The sequence below is a fragment of the Vombatus ursinus genome, unplaced genomic scaffold (assembly GCF_900497805.2).
Source record: "Vombatus ursinus unplaced genomic scaffold, bare-nosed wombat genome assembly UNPS02014768.1, whole genome shotgun sequence".
Classification (NCBI taxonomy): Eukaryota; Metazoa; Chordata; class Mammalia; order Diprotodontia; family Vombatidae; genus Vombatus; species Vombatus ursinus.
Window position 1 is genome coordinate 26,167,978 of NW_020954546.1, and position 20,959 is coordinate 26,188,936.

The following is a 20,959-nucleotide window of genomic DNA, read 5'->3' on the forward strand; positions in this document are numbered from 1 at the left end:
TCCCCCCAATTCTTAGAGAAATACTGTGTCTAACTGAGATTACCTTAATGTCTCAAAGCAGTAGGTGGTAACAGAACTGAGACTCGGAAGCAGCTGATTGCCAAATCAATTTACTTGTTTGATACATTATCTCGATCCCATTTAACTGAGGACTCGTTCCTTCCCCCACCCTCCCTCCAAAGCAATCAGTGCAATTGATGTGAACAGAGGTGTCTCTTAGCTTCTGCTAAGAACGGAGGCAGCAAGATGCCTGACCTTGCCAGGGACTGGAGGCGTAGGGGAGCCATTGGGGGTAAGGACCCAGGTGATGAGCAACCCTCGGAGAGGCAGAGACGTAGGATGCCAGACTGGCCAACAGGCAAAGTTAGCCTGTGCCTCTTGGTGAGAAAAAAGGGCATCTTTCTGCAGTGGATTACAGAAACATAGACTGCATCGTAGAGCTGGAGTGCACCTCAGAAGCCGCTGAGGCTCTCATTCTGTAGATGAGGGGATTGAGGCACAGAGAGGTTAAGCAATTTTCCCAGAGTCACATTGCTAGTGAGTATCCTGGGGGAATTCAAAGCCAGTTCTTCCTAACCCCAAGTCCGGTGCTGTATCTACCATAGCATGTCTTCTCCCTGTAAGACCATCCCATTTCAGTGACCCTCTCCACCTAGCTATGTGACAAAGATCACCACGTTTACCAATGTAAGGGAATACTACTGAGCTATAAGAAATGGCAGCAGGGATGGGTTCAGAGAAACCTGGCAAGACTTGTATGAGCTGATGCCAAGTGAGGTGAGCAGAACCAGGAGAGCAAGTTATATAATAACAGTACCATCGAGGCAAATAGCTTTGAAAGCCTGATTGATGTAATGACCAGCCATGATTTCAGAAGGCTGGTGACAAAGCACACTACCTGACAGAGGCAGTGGACTCAGGATGCAGAATGATACATGTATTATTTAGTCATGGCCAAAACAAGAATTTGTTTTGCTTGCTTGTATTTATTTTATATTTATTGTACATATGTGTAAATATAAATATATGTATATTTATATATATATTGTATATATGTATATATATGTTGTATATATACAGTACAATATTGTATATTTTTACTATATTTGTTTTATGTATTTTTGTGTATATTGTGTTGTGTATTTGTTTTTTGTATATTTGTTTTAAGAAAGGTTTTGTTTTTCTTTTTTAATGGTGGGGAAAGACGGGAGGGAGAGAAACTAGATTTTTGTTCATTGAAAAAATTAAATTTAATTCATTTTTAAAATTTAAATTAATTTGAAAAAAAGCCACCACAATATTTAGCTTGCAGGAGACGTGCGTGGCTGGGGAGGCAGATAGGTTGTGTGCACTACAAATGAGTCCCTGGGCATAGCACCCCAAACCCAGGATGCCAGTCAGCCGACAATCTTCATCTGCAAAGATGTAGGTGATGGCCCGAAACCCAGAAGCACCATCTGTTGTCTTAGCTCTTCAATACTGATGAGAGAGAAGGGGCACTAGAGTTCCATCTGCTTGGAGGTGACACACGAAGGCCAAGCCATGGCATCTTAGCAAGCTGTGTCTCTGCCAGAGGACACAAGTCCACTTGTTCCACTTGTAATCTCAAGGGGCCAATGCGTCCTCAGAGTTTGGAGGTACGTCAGCGCCTCTTTGTCCAGAAAGTCAGGTAGCCACATCACTTTCTCCCTTCATCCCTCCTTCCCCCTACCCCACCCCAGTCTGCCAAATTCTTCTTGGTTCTCACTCCCCAGAGCTCCCAGGCGCCGGGAATGTCAGTGCTGTTGTACTCTCGAGAACAGAATGCGTGCCATCTGTCCAACCCATCTCCCCTCTCTCCCTGCCTGCCAATTCACGGGGTGGGTGTGAGCCTGCCCAGGGGCTGGCGGCCCCACTTCCAGACAGGCAGAGGACCTGATCGTCTCCCTCCAAACTCCCTCCCATATTCTTTTGCTTCACTTCTATTTTCCTTCCCGTCATTTCATTAGCTATTCATGAAACCATTTTGAAATAGTCAGATCAAAAACCTCTTTGCGTCCTCACGTGTGGGAAGGTCTGGGTAACTTGTAGCATCTGCTTCTGAAACAAGAGGACCCTTAAGGCTGAAAGTCCCCAACTCCAAGAAGCTCATTTTACTGACCTCACCCCCCCCCACCCTCCTCCTGGGGCTGGTCTGCAAGAAAAAGGATCTTGAGGGTCCTAGTAGACCACGAGTTGGGCAGCTATCAATCAATATAGCAAGGCAATTAAATCATCCAGGAAAAGTGATAATAGAGATAGCGGAAGTTTTTAATCATATTTCTAGCAGGTGAAACCCTCACTGGATCCTAGGCACTCCAAGTATGACCTGCAGGAAAACTTTCCCAATCCTAGGGCCTTCCCTCTGTTAATTATCTCCAATTCCTTCTATATGTTTCTATATTTTTCCAATAATTTCTTCCATATATATATATGGTCACACAGCTAGTAAGTGTCAAGGGTCTGAGGTCAGATTTGAACTCAGGTCCTCCGGACTCCAAGACCAGAGCTCTATGCCCTGTGCCACCTAGCTGCCCCATATATTTCTTCTATAGCTTGTTTGTTCATAGCTGTTTGCATGCTGTCTCCTCCATTAGGCTTTGAACTCCTTAAGAGAGGGGACTTTTTTTTTGCCTCTCTTTGTATATCCCCAGTGCCTGGCAAACATAATTAATTTATAAATCCCTATTGGCTGAATAGGGTCAGCTAGGAGACCCCACAGTGCATAGAGCGCTGGTCTTGGAATCAGAAACACTCATCTTCCTGAGTTCAAATCTGACCTCAGACACTTCCTAGCTGTGTGACCCTGGGCAGGTCACTTCACTCTGTTTGCCTCAGTTTCCACATCTGTCAAATGAGCTGGAGAAGCAAATGGCAAGCAAACCACTCCAGTGTCTTTGCCAAGAAAACCGCCAAATGGAGTCATGGAGACTCTCACATGACTGAAATGACTGAACAACAACAAAACTGGCTGACTAATTCATATTTGTGTCTCCAGCTTAATAAATGTTTATCAACTGACTGACTGACAGGACCCTGGACAAGTCACTTGACCCCTGAATCTTATTTCATAGCAACCCTGCAACTCAAGAAGGGTAAGAAGAATACAGGGAGAAAACAAGTGAGACATGGAAGTACGGATGTGTTGGCAAATATTTAACAACCGGCTTTGGGGTGGGGGTGGATGTATGCATGACACACTTTCAAATTAATCTTGCACTATTAATGTTTTCTCCATCACATTCTCGAGTCTAGACAATGAACGAAACAATAAGTCAGATCCTGACTTGTAGTTTGCTGATTTTTGAGGTGTAAATGTTCACCCTGGAAATTTAACCATCTGCTCTCACAAGCTGTACAAGCCAGCTCTAGTGCACCACTGAATGGAAGTAAGGAAATGTTTGGAAAAAAGGATCCGCTGAGGGAAAAGTGAAATAAACTCGTCTTTCTGTCGACCTAAAAGGGGGCGTCTGTGCTGATGGAGGACCCCAGAAAGAATGTGCAGAATGTGAAGGACAAGTTTGCTGAGAACCATAATCCACTGCCCTCTAAAGGGGCAGAAAATGAATTAAACTAGGACCTAAGATTGAAGTTGTAACAGGTAGCATGGGGAAGAGAAATAGGGTGGCATCAGGAGACCCAGGCTTTAGTCTCAATCCTAACAATCTGGACCACTCTGGGCCTCAATGTTTTTATCAGTACAATGAGAGGGTTGGACTAGGGCAGCTAGGTGGTGCCATAGTGCACAGAGCACCCAGCCTGGAGTCAGGGCAACTCATCTTCCTGCGTTCAAATCCAGCCTCAGACACTTACTAGCTGTGTGATCCTAGGCAAGTCACTTAACCCTGTTTGCCTCAGTTTTCTCATCTGTCCAAAGAGCTGGAGAACAAAATGGCAAACCACTCCAGTTTCTTTGCCAAGAAAACCCCAAATGGGGTCATGAAGAGTAGAACACAACTGAAAAAAGGCTGTACAACAACAAAGATCCCTTCCTGAGATTAAAACTTGCCTTGGACACTAGCTGTGTGACCCTAGGCAAGTCACCTGACCAATACAGGCCTCAATTTCCTCATCTGTAAAACGAGGTTGTCTGGACCAGATGGCCTCCAGGGTTGTAACACAATGGAAAAAGCCCTGGATTTAGAGGCAAAGGACCAATCAGGCAATCAACAAGCATTTGTGAAGCAAACGTGAGATAGTACCTGCCCTCAAGTAGCTTACGTTCTACCAAGGATCTTGAGTTCAAATCATGGTTCTGTTCCCTGTCCGGGGGCCCCTTGGACAACTCATTTGATGTCTTCGGGCCTGTTATTTTTTCTAATCTGGACATAGAGAAGGGGGTTCGGATCAATAATTTCTAAAGTCTCTTCCTGCTCTGATAACAAGAGCTTCCATTTCTATATGTCTTGCTAAGGTTTGGAAACTGTTTTGTGTCCATTATTTCACGTGATCCTCATAATAATCCTATAGAGATAGTATCCGTCATCATTTTACCAAGGAGTAAACTGAGGCCCCGAGAAGTGAGTGAATGGCTCCATGTCCTACAGCCTAAGCTTCAGAGGTGGTATTCCAACACAGGTCTTCCTGCCTCCAAGACTGAAGCACTATCCACTACGCAGGCAGAGGGACTTTGCTCACTAGAGATTTCTTTTTTTTGTTTTTTGGTGAGGCAAACAGGGTTAAGTGACTTGCCCAGGGTCACACAGCTAGTTAAATGTCAAGTGTCTGAGGCCAGAGTTGAACTCAGGTCCTCCTGACTCCGAGGCTGGAGCTCTATCTACTGCGCCACTTAGCCACCCCTAGAAGTTTCTTTATCAGTAAAACCCCAGGTCTGGGGCCACTCCCTATCCCATAGTGCCTGGCACATAGTAGGTGCTTAATAAATGATAGTTGATTGATTGATTGATGCTTACCTTTCATGGTGCGTCACAAGCCTCCAAACCTACGGCAATGTGAGCTGTTGTTACTGTCTTTCCAGGATTCTCCTCTGAGATCCAGAACCCAGACAGCGCAGAGACAGACAGTGAACTGACAGTGGCCCCCACGCCTGAACAGCCTGAGGGAGGGGTCCACTTTGTGAGCACAGCCCCAACCCTGAAACTGCTCAACCATCACCCGCTGCTGGTGGAGTTTCTGCAGGATACCGACGCAAAAGAGGAGGAGCTGAAGCCTGTTCCCTTCCCAAATCGGAGGGTGGTCCCCTTCCAGCCTGATGCACCAGCACTCTTCATCCCCAGCCCTCTGGCCCATCTGGCCCACCAAGACGACCGTCCCCTCTTTACCAATCCCACCCCTGCCATGGCTCTGGGCCCCACGTACAACCCGGGGAGGGACAGGGCCCAGAGTCCAGAGCCTGCGTGGCCCACTCTGCCCATTACAACGGCCCCCCAGCCAGGGCCGGGAGTAGCTGTCCCATCGTTGGCCCGGGCTGAAGTGCCCGTGACAGCCCCTTCCCGAAGTACGTGGATGGTGACCCACGACATGCCCATGGACTTGGCCCAGCCGTGGGTCCCAGAGGTCGTGCCCCCTCAGGCCAGAGAACCAGGGGCAGGGATTCCTGCCACCACTACTGCTTCGGGGGACGACGAGGAAACTACCACCACCACCATCATCACGACGACCACCATCACCACCGTGCAGCCGCCAGGTCAGACTCCACCCCGGGAGTGGGTTGGGCATCCTCGGAAAAAGACTCCCCAGAAGCCGTCCCTCAGACAAAGCCAGCAGCTTCCATCCAAAAGCTAGGCAGACTCCTATAACTGGCGCTAGAGGGGTGAGGGAAGGGAAATCAGCCTTTATGTAACACCTGTCATGTGCCAGGCACTGTGCTAAGCACTTTACAAACATTATCTAATCTGATCCTCACAACAGACTTGGGAGGTAGGTCCTGATATGATCCCCATTTTACAGCTGAGGAAACTGAGGCAGTGAAAAGTTAAATGACTTACCTAGGGTCACGGCTAGTAAGTATCTGAGGTCACATTTGAACTCAGGTCTTCCTGACTCCAGACTCAGCACTCTATCCACTGCACCCTCTAGTTGCCACTATTAGAAGCAAAGCATCTTGGTAGCCAAACACACCAGGTACTTGTGAGAGTCCCTTGAGATGACCGGTGCACCAACCACAGGGATCTGTCCGTAATAGGCAATGCATGAATAATCGGTAAGAGGCAGCACAAGAGATCTGAGTTCATATCCTGCCTCGAACAATTATTACCTATCTGACCTTGGGTAAGTTTCCTCCCCTGTACAATGACAGTTTGGGCTAGATGACCCCTGGGGTGCCTTCTAGCTTTAGACTTAAAATAGAAGTGATGGTGGTTGGGGCAGCTAGGTGGCACAGTGGATAGAGCACCAGCCCTGGAGTCAGGAGGACCTGAGTTCAAATCTGGCCTCAGACATTTGACACTTACTAGCTGTGTGACCCTGGGCAAGTCACTTAACCCCATTGCCTAGCCAAAAAAAAAAAAGTGATGGTGGTAGTGGTCATGATGGAGGTGATGATGGTAGCTGTGGCAATTTGCTCTCTGCTTGAGGACAGGGCCAGAGCATAGCAGGGGCAAACCTTGAGGATCTGCACCAACTGCTCCCCTTCTCCCTCTGGGCAATCCCCATAGGCTGCTGGTCAAAGGCAGGGGTGCCCATGGACTAGTAATGGCCATTGGCAGTAAGCCGGCCCCTCCCATGGCAGTGACCTGACCTGAAAGTCGGAACATTCCCAAGAAAGGAGCAGGCTGGTTTTTCTGGGAGGTGATAGAGGCAGCAGGGAGACACAAGTCCATTTACTACCTTATCACTGATCAAATCTCCCAAGAAGCTCAGGGTAACCATGGGTTTCCTTTTGTTTCCACCTGGCATGTAGCTCCTTGTAGCTGGAATTTCACAAGGCCTCAGGGCTCTCTGAACTCTCCAGAAGGACCCAGTTCATCGGATGACAACAGCCTGGATTGTTTCTACTATATCACGGTCTATCCTGGCTATGGTGTAGAGATTAAGGTGAGTGAGGGGCCCCGGGGCACTAAAAAGGACCGGGAGGGGGACACAAGTGTTTATAGGACCTACTATGTGCCAGACACTGTTTGTGGATGCTTTTATGATGCCCATTTTACAGTTGAGGAAACTGAGATTCAGAGAAACAACAATTTAGTGACTCATCCAGGGTCACAGTGCTAGTGTCTGATGTCAGTGATGCTGGATTTTAACTCTAGTCTCCCTGAGTCCAAGGCAAGCTTTCTAGCCACAGCAGCACCTGGCTGCTCCCCTGAAGAAAACTGGAAGCCAAGAGACAGACAGCATCAAACTCAAATATATATAAACAGGAGCCACTACTCCATACATAAAGATCCTCTGCTGCATATCGACTTAAAATGTGATGTTATCAATGATTTGTTGTATTTTTATTTATCTTGTTAAAAGTTTCCCAATTACATTTTAATCTGGCTCTGCCGAAGACTGTTGTAGGTATGAGTTTGACACCTCTGGTGTAGCGAACAAAAGAGTATTGACCATGGAATCAGGAGACCTGGATACTAACACCCTTGATTCTACCTGGATTCAAATCCCCACTTAGATACTTCCTAGCTGTGTGACCCTGGACACATCACTTTTCTCTCTGCCTCAGTTTTCTCATCTGTAAAATGATGGGGTTAGAGTCAATGACCTCTGAGGTAGCTTTCAGCTTTGGAGCTACGATCCTATGACCTCCTGGTACCATCATGTCTTTGCCTGTTCGATGACCAATGCCAAGCCAAAACCTCAGTTTCCTCAACTGAAAAATGAAGAGGTTGGAGTAGATGACTCTTCCATCTCTAGAGGCTATGGTGCTATGATCCCTCTCCTTTGGGAACAAAGCAGATTTTTATTCATCCATCTTCAAGGGGCCAAATCCCAATGCCCCAAGATACAGTGTACTGAGAATATGGGTGCCTGATGCCAAACAGGCATAGCCAAGGTGGCTAAAATATAGCTTGGAAAAAAAAAAGACTCAGAGTTAGGATCTTGGTAGGAATTGGGGAGGGAGCCAGTCAGGCTTAACCCCAGGCCTGGGCCACACTATTTATCACCCCCTCTCCAATTGAACACAGGTCACTCTTCTTCTCAGGCCAGGTCCCTCAATCCTGTTGCTGTTGCCTGAGAGGGTAATTAGTAGCAGAGGTTACCCAGACACCCCCCTCCCACCAAGAGCCATTAGCACTCAGTGCCGCTTAATTAACGTAATTAATGTAAAATCATCACCTAATGAGAGGTGGCACTGGCTGTGTTTCTCTGGGTGGAACAAGCCAGCTGCAGGTGTGGGGGAGGGGACAACTGGTAGGTCCCTGGACTGGGGCCCCTTCTCCTTCCTCCCTAATAACCTATCCATAAATAGGCATACTTTGAGTCACATTCCTGCCCCACGGGGTCCTGAACAGAAAGAGAAGCACCAGGGTCTATTCCAAAAGCAGGCAGAGACATGGGGCTCTACCCACTAATCTACTCTACCCTCCCTATCTCCTGTGCCATGGGTATAGTGAGTCCCTTTACAAGGGGTATAGATGTCTGTACTTGTGTGTGTATGTGTATGTGTGACACACATCTTTTTGTCAGAATGCAAAAGCTGTTACCAGGCAACAACAAAATTAAGAACTGCACATCCCCCAGTCTGGTATTTCTAAAATGCCAAGCAGAAGCCCACTCCCCCACCCCTCCCCTTCCCCCGTTGAGGAGTCAACAGAAAGACAGTCGTGACATTGTACAGATGGGACTGCACAGAGGGGAGGCAATTAGAACAACATCAATGAGTGGCATGACATAGGACGGTGACCACTTGTGTGACCTTGGTTGAACAAGTCCCTCTGAGCCTCGGTTTCCTGATCTGTAAAATGTCGAGGCCAGTTTAGAACAAGGGTTCTTAACATGGAGTCTGTGAACTTTTTAAAAAATATTTTAATAACAATTTCAATAGAATCAGTTTCCTTTGTTATCCAATGTATTTTATATTATGCATTTAAAACCATGATTCTGAGAAGGAGTCTATAGGTTTCCCCAAACTGGGGTTCAGGAAGGGGGGGGGTTCCAGAACACAAAAAGGTGAAGAACCACAGGTTTAGATGATGCCTCTACTTATAAATTCCACAGTCCTTGGATTGCTCTAGTGGGGAAGGGGGTGCTCATTACTACAGGCAGCAGGAAGTAGAAGCTGGGAAGCCCAGTGGTGGATGGGACATAGGCACCAGCAACCTGCACTCAAAGAAATAATGAGATTCGTTTCATTTGTATTCGGGAAAAATGGACTTGGCTTCTCTCGCCTTTCACACACACCCCTCAGAGCAAGGCTGGGACAGGGAGGGCTGTCTGTGAAATGCTCTGCCCCATCAAGGCTGACAGAGATGTCTACCTGTATTATCTCTCCTGAGAACAGAACACAAAACGATAAAACCTCTCATAAAGAATACGTGACTGGGAGTCTGAAGGACGGGGTTAAATCCCATCTCTGCCACAAACTAGCTATGTGACCTTGGGCAAGTCACAATTTCTCAGAGTCAATAAATTACAAAACAATTTTACAGTGATTTGCACTGGCAAAATTTTCTGGAAGATTCCTGCACTAATGAAATCACAGGTCCAGAACAATAATATGGTAATAATAATAAATCATATTTCTATAACATCAATAAGTCTTACACAAAAGCCGCTTAAGTTGTCATGCCGGGCCGCACCAGGATAAACAAATTTCAGAGCTGGGGTGGCCAGGCCCTTGGCCCAAAAGAGAAGCACTCTCCAGGCTGGGAGGGGCACTTTCTTTCCTCGATAGTATCTGTGCTTCATGCATCATCCACCAGGCATGCCTCTAGTAGGATTGAGGGAGAGGGTGATGCCCTGGAGAGGCTATTGAAAGTGTGTTGACACATGTATAACTTACATCAAACTGCTTGCCTTCTCAATGAGAGGGGAGAGAATTTGGAATTCAAAATTTTTTTTAAAATGGTAAAAAATTTTGTAGGTAATTGGAAAAAGAGAAAATATTTTAAAATCTGAAAGTGCAGAGGACCAGGGTGAAGAGTAGAGAGGGTGCCTCGTCTTCTGGGGAAGCTGCCCTAACAAGGCAGGAACCGACAGGACTCAGAGCTCCAGGGACCTCAATCAGCTGGGTCACGTAAAGCTCTCCTCCCTCTCCGAACCAGGAACTACTTCCAAAGTGCTCACTCCAATTGAAAAAAAAATCCTCCTTAAGTTTCATTTTATAACAGGATTGCAGCCCCCACTAGTATCCCCCTTCTCTTTACTGTCGGGGTACAGCCTCTGGGAACCCAACCTTCTGGGAGTTACAGTCAACAACTGCCCCTACTCACTCTCCTACTTCATTTGCTGACTGGTAGGTGGTATGTATGTGTAGAACGAGTATAATGGATGGAACTGGGTCAAGAATCAGGAAAACCTAGGTTCGAGTCTGCTTCTGACGCATACTGACTTTGTGATCCTGAGCAAATCACCACCTCCCAGTGGTCCAGGCAGACCTTTAAGATGATAATTTACAGAGGAGGGGGCCAGCTGTGCTGGTAGAGGGAACCTCCTCATTGGGAGTGCCCTGTGTTAATAAAAGTCATAGGTCTGATATGAAAAAAAAAAAACCCACAACATAGACAGAGACACAGAGACAGAGAGAGACAGATAGAGACACAGACACAGAGAGAGAAGCGGGGAGAGAAAGAGAGAGACAGAGAGAGAAGGTCATTTAAACCAACCCCTTCATTTTACAGAAGGGGAAACTGAAGCCAAGAGAAGGGAAATAGCCCAAATAGGTAATAAATAAATGAGCTGGTATTTGAACCCAGAATCCCTTTTTCCTAATCCCTGTTATTTGCACTTCAACTCATCTAAACATCTCCCTCCCCATCTTTGTCACCTCGAATCTTTCCATCCCTACACCTAGGCAGACCCTTGGGGGTACCTGCCCCCCAAGGACCCTAAGCAACCTTGATGGTACCCAGCATCCCTGGGTCCCCACTGTCTTTTAAAGAATTGGCGCCAAGATGGTAAGAGAAGGAAGCCATGGGGCCTCCATTCTGGGATAGGGCTGAGCCCACAGGCTGCCGGAAACTCTTTGGTCGTAATTAGTGAGGAAATCAGATTCTCTCCAGACAGGCAGGCATCAGGGTATCGTCTTGGCATATTAGCAAAGCTTCTTTCCTGAGGCAAGAGATGAGAGCCCAGACCCATAAGTTCCTGGTGGGTACTGTGGGTGGTTGGGTGAGCACCAGCCCTCAACATCACCCGGTGCCAGGCCCTGTCCCATTTCCCTTAGCAGAGGGCAGCCAGTTGACACCCCTTACCCCATGATCATGATTTCCCCTTTGGAGGCTACAGTTCCATCTGCATGCCAGGGCCAGGTGCCCACCCCCTCCTCATGCTTGGCATTCCAAAAACGTGCTCAGTGCCGACTCCCTTCCTCGACTTGGCTGGGTTCTGAGGCCATCTGGCAGCCTGGATGCAGCTGCCCAGATCTCTCCACCCTCCCACCCTTTTCCCTCTTGGCTATGTTTGCCCCCACATACTGCAGGTGCCACCGTTGGCATGCTGTGTTCATGCGCTAGTCTGGATGCCAGCTGGATGCTAGGGTCTATCTTAGCCCACCCTGTGGAAAAAGGCCTCTCCCTCCGATCCATAGTTCACAACATCATCGGGGTAGAGCGGGAATGGACCTCAGAAGTCACCTCGTCCAACCCTCTCATTGCATAGAGAAGGAGGCGAAGGCCCGGGGAGGTGAAGCGCTGTCATAGGCTCATAGATCTGGCAATGGAGAAGACTTGGAAGGATCTCTGGTACAACCCCTTCATTTTATACGTGAAGAAACCAAGGCCCAGACTAATGAAGTAATTTGCCCAAGGCCACACTAGGGAGAAGTGTCAGAAGTGAGATCTGAACTGCCCCGTCCCTCTGTTACAGAGCTGGTCCTCTCTGCCCCTCCCTACCCTATCTTCAAGCCCATTATGGATGGCTCTGGCTCCACCATCCAATCAGTTCCAAATCCTCCTAACCATCCAGCCCATGTCTCTTGGGACACATGCTTGCTGAAATCCAGATTCCTCTGTTCCAGGAGACTAGTCACTGACCAAAAAGGAAACAAGGTTAGACACAGGTGCCTGGGAGCTGCAAGTGAGACCGAAGCAAATCTGGCCATCCTAGTAGAATATTTCCCCTCCTATCTCCCATACCCCCAACTACCTGTGATTCCACATCACTCCCATCAACCTTCCCCAGGGAGAGGATCCTGGCTCTCTTCTCATCTTCTCAGTCATGGAAACCCTTCCAATGGCCCCTTCCCTTAGAGATAGCAGCAGCCCCAATCTGGGCGAGATGATGGTCTCCCCCTCAGTCCCCACCCTCCACCCCTAGGCCACTGGTGGCTTCTATAGCTGTAAAGTGACTGCATTGCTAATCCAAGGTTGATAGGCTTTGAAAAGGACCAAGGTACAGTAGGAAATACACTAGACACGGAGTCAAGAAAGTTTCAGGTTCAAATCCCACCTTTAACACTAATTGTGTGACCAGTTAAAAGTCCTTTAACCTTCTCTGAGCCTCAGCTTCTCCATCTGTAAAATGGATATAATGATACCTGTAATAATAATAAAAATAATAATAATAATAATAATAATAGCTAACATTGAGAGAGTGCTTGAAGGTTTGCAAAGTGCTATACATGTGTTATCTCATTTGATTCCCACAACAACCCTGTTAGGTAGGGATTACTATAATCCCCATTTTACAAGTGAGGAAACTGAGGCTAAGAAAAGGTAAGGTTGAGAGCCTGAGAAAGAGCAAATGACTTGCCCAGGGTCTCACAGCTAATACTTGTATAAGGACAGGGAATGGACTTTGGTCTCCCTGACTCCTCAGACAGCCCCCTACCCACCATACCTCCTAGAAGCCATTTCCCCATTGTGTAGCTGACAGATAAATATATTATAAATTTCTTGAGGGCACGGACTGTGTGGGTTTTGCCATATCTCCAGCTCTAGGAACAGTACCTTTCCAAGCACACAGCAGGTGCTTAATAAATGCTGGTTGGATTAAATTGAATTCTTTGTGAATGAAATAATATATAGAAAGTACTATTGAAATGCTAGGTATTAATATTATTATTATCAGAGATCCCAGGCCTGGGCCATGGTGCTGTCCTCTGGAACATAGAGCCCTTTGACAGCAGGGACTGTCAGGCGCTTAATAAGTGCTAACTGATTAGGTCGCTAGGTGGCGCCATAGTGCACAGAGTGCCAGTCTGGAGTCAGGAAGACCTGAGTACAAATCTGGCCTCAGACACTTAACTAGCTGTGTGACCCTGGACAAGTCACTTAACTCCTCTGTGCCTCAGTTTCCTCCTCTGCAAAATGGGAATAATAATAGCGCCTACCTCCCAGGGTTGTTGTGAGGATCAAATGAGAAGTAATCATTGTAAAGTGCTTAGCACAATGCCTGGCACATAGTAGGTGCTCTATAAATATTAACTATTTTTTTTTCTTTTTGGTGAGGCAATCGGGGTTAGGTGACTTGCCCAGGGTCACACAGCTAGTAAATGTCAAGTGTCTGGGACCAGATTTGAACTCAGGTCTTCCTGACTCCAAGGCTGGAGCACTATCCACTGCGCCACCTAGCTGCCTCTGTTATTATTATAATGATGATGGATGGATGGATGGATGGACAGACGGACGGACTATTGGAGCAGGCACAAACCAGGAGATGTGACCTTGCCCTAACTTACCTCTGTTTCCTGGCATGGTCCTGCTCACAGGAAACAGAAGCCTCCCAAGAAAGGCATCACAGTAATGGAAATTCAATTCAATTCATCAAGCATTCATTAAGCACCTACTATGGGATCCCAGGCTCATAGAGCTCGAGCTAAAAAGGAGCTGGACGTCATCTAGTCCAACTTTCTCATTTTATTCATGAGGAAACTGAAGCCCAGAAAGTTAAGCAATCCATCCGCCTTTACACAGGAAATAGGTAACAGAGGAAATTCTAACCCAAATCCTTTGACTCCTTTGCATTTTCGCACAGTACCAGGCCTCTCCCCATGTTCCAAGAAGGCACTGAAGATACAGAACCAAAATGTCAACCATCCAGGCCCTCAAGGACTTTAGATTCTACCCCGCAACAGATCTAGAGTCAGAAGCCCTGGGTTCAAATCTTGACTTTGCCACTTACTACTTTTGTGAACTTGAGTAAATTGCTTCCCCTATCTTGGCCTCAGTTTCCTCCTCTGTAAAATGAGGAAGTTGGCCTTTCAACTTTCTGAGCCTGTGAAATGGATGACAATCCATCTCAGTATCTGCCTCACCTTACCAGGCAAGGACAATGGGCTGTGGCTCACAGGCACCAAAAAACATTCTCTCAGCCCTAAGTAGAGCCTAAGGAAATGGGAAGGGAATCCAAGGTCCCCCTCTCCCTCCCAGGAGAACCCCAGAATCCCAAGAAAGGCTGGGGAACCAAAACACAGAGAGTAAAGACCTGGGGAGGACGGTTCAGGTCCTACCCTGTTGCCATAACAATTCCTCAACGCTGACTTGTTCATTGCCAGCCCAGCACGGTTCTGAGGTGGAGGCAGAGGATGGCCTTGCTTCCTCCTTCTGTCCTCAGTCTCCTCAGCCCCTCTCCCCTCCCTCTGCTCCCAGGATGTGGAGCCACCTCGTCAGTAGCTCCGAGATGGCCGAGCCCTGAGCAGGGCTGACATTTCAATCTGTCTCTGGAGCATTTCAGACCGCTGTAAATTGCCTCAAGACTTCATCGAAGCCCCTCCTCCCCAATCCCACCCCATCAGCTCTCTGATAAGTGACAGATCTCAGGCCAGCAAAGTGACAGGCACAGTCAGGGAGGTAAGAAGAGACAGGGCTGACCAGGGCAGGACTTAACCCTGTCCCATGAGAGAAGGAACCCACCTGCAGCCCTGTAGACATGAAAGAAAAGGTCCCCAGCCCTGGTCTGGTGCCATCTTGTCTTTTGGAAGACTCTGCTACAGCTCCCTATCTGCAGTGTCCTCCCCACCCAATACCAAGGGCTAACAATGACAGATTGACACAAGATCAGAACCAGAGACGGAAGAGAATTCCAAGGCCATTCAGTCCAACCTTCTCATCTTACAAAGGAAGACACTAAGGCCTAGACAATGGCAACGAATTGTCTGAGGTCACACAGGAAGAAAAGATTCGACCCTCTGACTCTCGATTCAGAATTCTATTCTAACGCAACACGTTATCTCCTGACGATAGAGGTGCGGACTTCGCAGCTCCTAAGCCCCACTTCACCTCCTGAGGCCTCCAGCCTCGGGGAAGCCAATCGCTGTCTCCTGAGAAAGAGGCGACTCAGTTCCCCTCAGGAGCTCTGGCATCCAGGAGCCAGGGTGGAATCCGCGGAGGATTCCAGCAGAGAGGAGGAATGAGAACTGCGAAGAAGCAAGCTGTAGTTCAGGGGAAACATGCTGAAATCAGTCAGAGGCCCTGGGGTCCAATTATTCCGATCTTACTGCTCACTTGCTGTGTGACCCTGGAGATGTGACAACTTCTCTGGGCCTCAGTTCTCTCTGTAAATTAAGGCGGCTGAACAAGCCGAGCCCTGCGGTTGTATGACCCTATGTAGGATGCTAGAAAACTAGAATCTTTGTAACTGAGTCAAAACCAGTTTGGGTTTGGTGTGGGCAGCAGATGCCAAGAGGCCAGTTCTACGAAGGCACGAGGAGAGGGAAGGTCTAACCCCCACTGCTTGTGAGGGGGTAGGGGAAGAAAGTGAGACTATCAGGGTAAGCTCCTCAAAAGTACGGAATGGTTCTGCCTTTTTTGTTATCCTCAGCATCTACCAGAGGGCCTGGCTCACAGTAGCTGCTTAAGAAATGCTTGTTAATTGGTTGATTGATTGATTAAGAAGGTCACCACAGCAGCTTCTTATTCCACATGGGCACATTCAGGGACGGTGGTCACCAAAGGGAGGCAGCACGCCCCACTGTATGTCAATGTCCTGAGGCAAAGTCTGGTTCATCCCCGACTGGTTACGTCTCTGGGGAAAAGACAAGGACGCTAGGTAAAAACAACTGCCGGGGAACATGGGGAGAAGAAGGGAGCAAGCAGGACAGGCTCCCAGGGGGCCAGGGCAGATGGAAGCTGATGAGGTATTCCTTGCTGCTGAATTGGGGACAATGGGGAAAGCAGGGTGGGGCACAGTAGGAGGCAGAATCCGAGAGGAAGGGCATCCAGGACATTGCTCCCAGGGAGCTGCAGTCAACTGAGAGGCAGCGAATGGGGAGCTTCTGGGTGAAAGGAGACAGGCTAGGGGCTTGGGGCAGCCTAGAGTAGAGGGAAGCTGTCCCTCCCCCACTCCCCTTCAGTCAGACTGTCAACAAGCATTTTTAAGTACCTACTATGTGCCAGGCACCCGTGCTAAGCACTGGGGAACACAAAGAAAGGCAAAAGACTGAATCCTCAAGGAATGCACAGTCTAAAGGTGGTACCATGTATTAAACACTGCATTGGAGGAGAGGAGAAGAGAGGAGAAGAAGAAGGAAAGGAAGGGAGGGGAGGGAGGAGAGGAGAAGAAAGGAGAGAAGAAGAGAGGAAAGGAGAAGAGAGAAGAGGAAAAGAGAGGGAAGAAGAAGGAAGGGAAGAGGGGAGGGGAGAAAAGAAATAAGAAACAAGATAAAAGAGAAAAGTCTCTAGTTCTATAGTGTAATAGACAGACTACTGAACCTGGCATCAGAAGAACCAGGTTCAAGTGCTGGTAAGAAATGGATGCAGATGGAACCCATCCTGGACTCCAGTAGGATACTCTATCATCTCCTCTTTATTTTCCCAGTCAATGAACCAACAAGCATTTATTAAGCACCTACTATGTGTCGTGCATTGTTCTGGGAGGTAAGGATACAAAGAACGAAACAGTCCTTGCCCTTGAGGACATGACATGCCCATATGTAGGTTTATGCAAAATAGGTACAAAAATAGATTCAGGGTAATTTGTGAGGGAGGCTCCAGCAGCTGGGAGAGAGAGAATCAGGAAAGACTTCATGCAGAAAGTGGAAATTGAGCTGGGCCTTGAAGCAAACAAAGAATTCTATGAGACGAAGGTAAAGACGAAGGGAGGGCATTCCAGGAGCGAGGGACAGCCAGTGCAAAGGCAAGGAGGCGAGAGAGTGACCTGTGTGACCCAATTACTTCTATGAAGTCAGCCTATGATTGTGCTAACTCTTTTAACAGCCAGGCTGTGCAGGATCTGCTCCTGGGTCTAAGGCCTCTTCTATCTAATCCAGTTTCCCAAGGACAGCAGCCATCCCTCTTTGGAATGCTCTGGGAGCCATTTGCCTTGGGTCGCAGGACTTTCTTCACCTTTCACAACTTTGTCAACCTCCTCTGAAGGCAGAACTTCCTCAGCTGTAGAATGGGGTCAGGGCGGGGTGGGGGGGGGTCCTTAATATGTGTGTGTGTGTGTGTGTGTGTGTGTGTGTGTGTGTGTGTGTGTGATAGACCGTTTGACAAACTGGTAAAGCCTATAGACCCCTTCTCAGAAGAATGTTTTTAAATGTATGAAATAAAAACAAAGGAAACCCATTATATTGAAATAGTCATCAAAAAATTTTAATGCGATGAGGAAACTGAGACCCAAAGAAGTTGGTCCATGATTCTGTCTAGACTGAAAGCATATGGCCCCCAAAGAAAATCAGCTTTCCCTTTTTTTTTATTTAGGCAATTGGGGTTAAGTGACTTGCCCAGGGTCACACAGCTAGTAAGTGTCAAGTGTTTGGTCTGAGGCAGAATTTGAACTCATGTCCTCCTGACTTCAGGATGGGTGCTCTATCCACTGCACCGCCCAGCTGCCCCAGCTTTCCATTTCTAAAGCACCCTTTTCCTTAGCTTTCCCCACCCAAGCCCTTGCTAATTTAGGATCCGTCTCCCTTGGTAATCTGGATCAAACTCTAATGTAGTGAAAAGAGCACTGGATCTGGAATCAAAAGCAGATCCCCTCTCTGAGCCTTATTTTCCACATCTGTAAAACAAAGGGATTGGCTTTAATTATTCAATTCAGCCAGCATTCATTAAGCATTTACACTGTGCTAGGTGCTAAGGTACAAAGACAGAAATGAAACAGTCCCTGACCTCAACAAGTTTACACTCTACTGGGAATTTACAAAGAGGAAGAAGTGGGGAGAAAGTTCATGCTGGATTAGGAAAACTGACTGTGTAAAGCTATGAAGGCAAGAGATGAATGTCATGTACAAGGAAGTTGGTCAGTTCCATTGGAACAGAGAGTACCTGAAGAGAAGGGAAATGAAATAAGACTGGAAAGTTGGTATGGGAAACTCTACTAATGCAAGTTAGCACCTTCTCAGTAACTTAGTTGTCTGGACCACTGAGGGGTTAAGTGCTGATTTTCCCAGGGTCACATAGCCAGTAGAAGTCAGAGGTAGGACTGGAATCTTGGTCTTGGTTTCTAGGTTCACTATCCATCCACTATCCACCATGCTGGTGCTTACCATTCAACAAGTCAGATTTACTACTGTAGACTGTAGTCTACATTGTAGTACTACAGCACTGGAGAGAACATTGGAGATGGAGTCCAATCCCATCATTTAACTTGCCCAAGGTCCCAAAGCTAGTTAGTGGCAGAGACCCAGTCTTCAGACTCACAATCCAAGGCCCTTCCCAATACTCCCTGCTCTATTCACTAAGCACCTATTTGGACTTGCCATTGTACTCTGTCCTGAACAGACCAAGTGAAATAAACATAGTTCCTGTCCTCCACCTGGGTGGTCAGAGCTTAGGGGGAAGGGAGGAGAAGGGACGATGGTAAAATGAGGGAGTTGGATGAAATTATTCACTCAAACAAGCATTTATTAAGCACTGCTAAGGAGAAGAAAAAGGAAGGGAAGGGAGGGAAGGGAGAGGAGGAGAGGAGAGGAGGACAAGAGAAAAGAGGAGAAGAGAGGGAAGAAGAAGGAAGGAAGGGAGGGGAGGGAGGAGAGGAGAGGAAAATGGAGAAGAGGACAGGAGAAGAGAGGAAGGGAGAGAAGAGAGGAGAGAAGAGAAGAGGAAAGGGGAGAAGAAGAGAGGAGGGGAGAAAAGAGAGGAGAGGAGAAGAGAGGGAAGAAGAAGGAAGGGAAGGGAGGGAGGGGAGAAGAGAGGAGGAGAGGCGAGGAGAGGAAAGGAGAGAAGAGGACAGGAGAGGACAGGAGAAGAGAAGAGAGGAGAGAAGAGAGGGAAGAAGGAAAGCAAGGGAGGGGAGGGGAAGGGAGGAGAGGAGTAAGCAACACAACCCAGAGTATCAGAAAAGGATAGCATGGGGTCCCCACAACTCAGGAAACTTCAGGTCCGGCTGCTTGGCCCGTAGATGCTTGTCTCAGGGTTGGGTGAAGGAGCCCTGACTGGCTTACTCTGTGCCCACAGGTCCAGAACATAAGCCTGCTGGAGGGTGAGACAGTGACGGTTGAAGGTATGGGAGGCCCTGAGCCATTGCCCCTGGCCAACCAATCATTCCTGCTCCCAGGCCAGGTCATTCGAAGCCCCACCAACCAGGTGGCCATGAGGTTCCAGAGCCTCCTGCCATCCTCAGGACCTGGGACCTTCCACTTCCGATACCAAGGTAGGACCCTTGGAGGGGGGTACCTGGTCCAGTGGCATGTGGTCACGTGCCTACAAACAGATTTCTCCACTCCTATCACACCCTGGGGAGAAATATTGGAGACAATTATTTGCAAACAGAGACAGGCTTGCCGGCTGAGCTGCCATCTGGCTGGGGGAAGATGGCGTCAGTGCCCGTCTGGCACCCCCAGCATCTTCTGTCTGTCTGCTCTACTGAGCACTGGTCTGGAGGACAGGCCCTTTCTGGGGTTAGATGGCTTTCTGAGTATGTCCAGCTGGCCCTTCCAGGTCCCCAGTCTCTGCTTAGGACCGCCACTGACAGCAGTGATTCCCTCCAGGCCTTCAGTTGTAGTTCATTCTGTGAGCCCCCACAGCCCTTGTTCTGTCTCTATACCACCCACCCTGAGCCTGCCTCACTTCCCCAATGATCCTAGCTAGCAATGGGAATAGTACTCACTGGTTAACCAACACTCATCACTGGTGGGCTACCAAGGGTCCAGCCTATCGCCTCTGAAAGATTGAGAGAAATGCCTCCAAGAGGTCCCTTGACTTGAGCCCCCCCCCCCATCCCAACTAGGCCGCCTCTGCCTGTAATCACCTGGCACCCATTCAGTGAGCACTGGGTCCCCTCCTTCACCCCTCTGAGTCAGCTGCATCAGGGTTAAATGATCAGGGGAGCTTTGAGGCACACTAATGGGGAGATAATTGGTGTGAGCAATTACCGGATCATTTAACATCATTAATGGCCACCTCCACAACCCGGAGAGGTGCCACAGCATCACTAGGCACTCGCTGCCAGGGTCACTGCTCCCCTGGTCTGGGACCGGCATGCAGAAAGGCTGAACCCATGGTGTCAAGTCCTTGGAGCTCCCAGGTGGGGGGAACTAGGGCACGGTCTCAGCCCTCTCCTTTTCCAGGATAGACATGACTATGCCATCTCACATGGGGCAATGAGAGCCCTTCAGGAGGGCCCACAAAGAAGGGAACCCATGGGAGGCCAGTGCTATTTGTGAAGAAGGAGGTGTGGGTGCCTAGGAGGTGGGGCCCACAGAAAGGAGGGCGCCGGGGCTCTGAGGAGCTCTCTGTGTGTTGAGGCCGCCCGAATCCTGCCTCCTTAATGGCACATCAATTCTCCACCAGCAGCGGGTATAATTTCACGCAGCTCTGACCTTCATTGTCCCTGCAAATTCCTTTGCACAAAACATGGAACTTTCCCTCTGTTTACCCAGACAAAGGCAGCTGAATAGAACCCAGGAGCTTCAAGTCCTTTGGGGGAAAAGAGGGAAATGCCACTCTGGGCTCTGTGTGTGTGTGTGTGTGTGTGTGTGTGTGTGTGTGTGTGTGTGTGT

General features: G+C 48.2%; 1 protein-coding gene across 1 annotated transcript in view; it reads left to right on the forward strand.

Annotated features, from left to right (window-relative positions):
• The first annotated feature begins 246 nt into the window (after positions 1 to 246).
• The window catches only part of SEZ6 (seizure related 6 homolog), a 43,488-nt gene continuing 22,775 nt past the window's right edge, over positions 247 to 20,959 (forward strand). Inside the window, exons 1-4 of the mRNA XM_027861709.1 lie at positions 247 to 334; positions 4,997 to 5,665; positions 6,881 to 7,014; positions 19,416 to 19,611. Coding sequence (XP_027717510.1) covers positions 247 to 334; positions 4,997 to 5,665; positions 6,881 to 7,014; positions 19,416 to 19,611 — 1,087 coding nt within the window. The remainder of the gene's footprint in view (positions 335 to 4,996; positions 5,666 to 6,880; positions 7,015 to 19,415; positions 19,612 to 20,959) is intronic.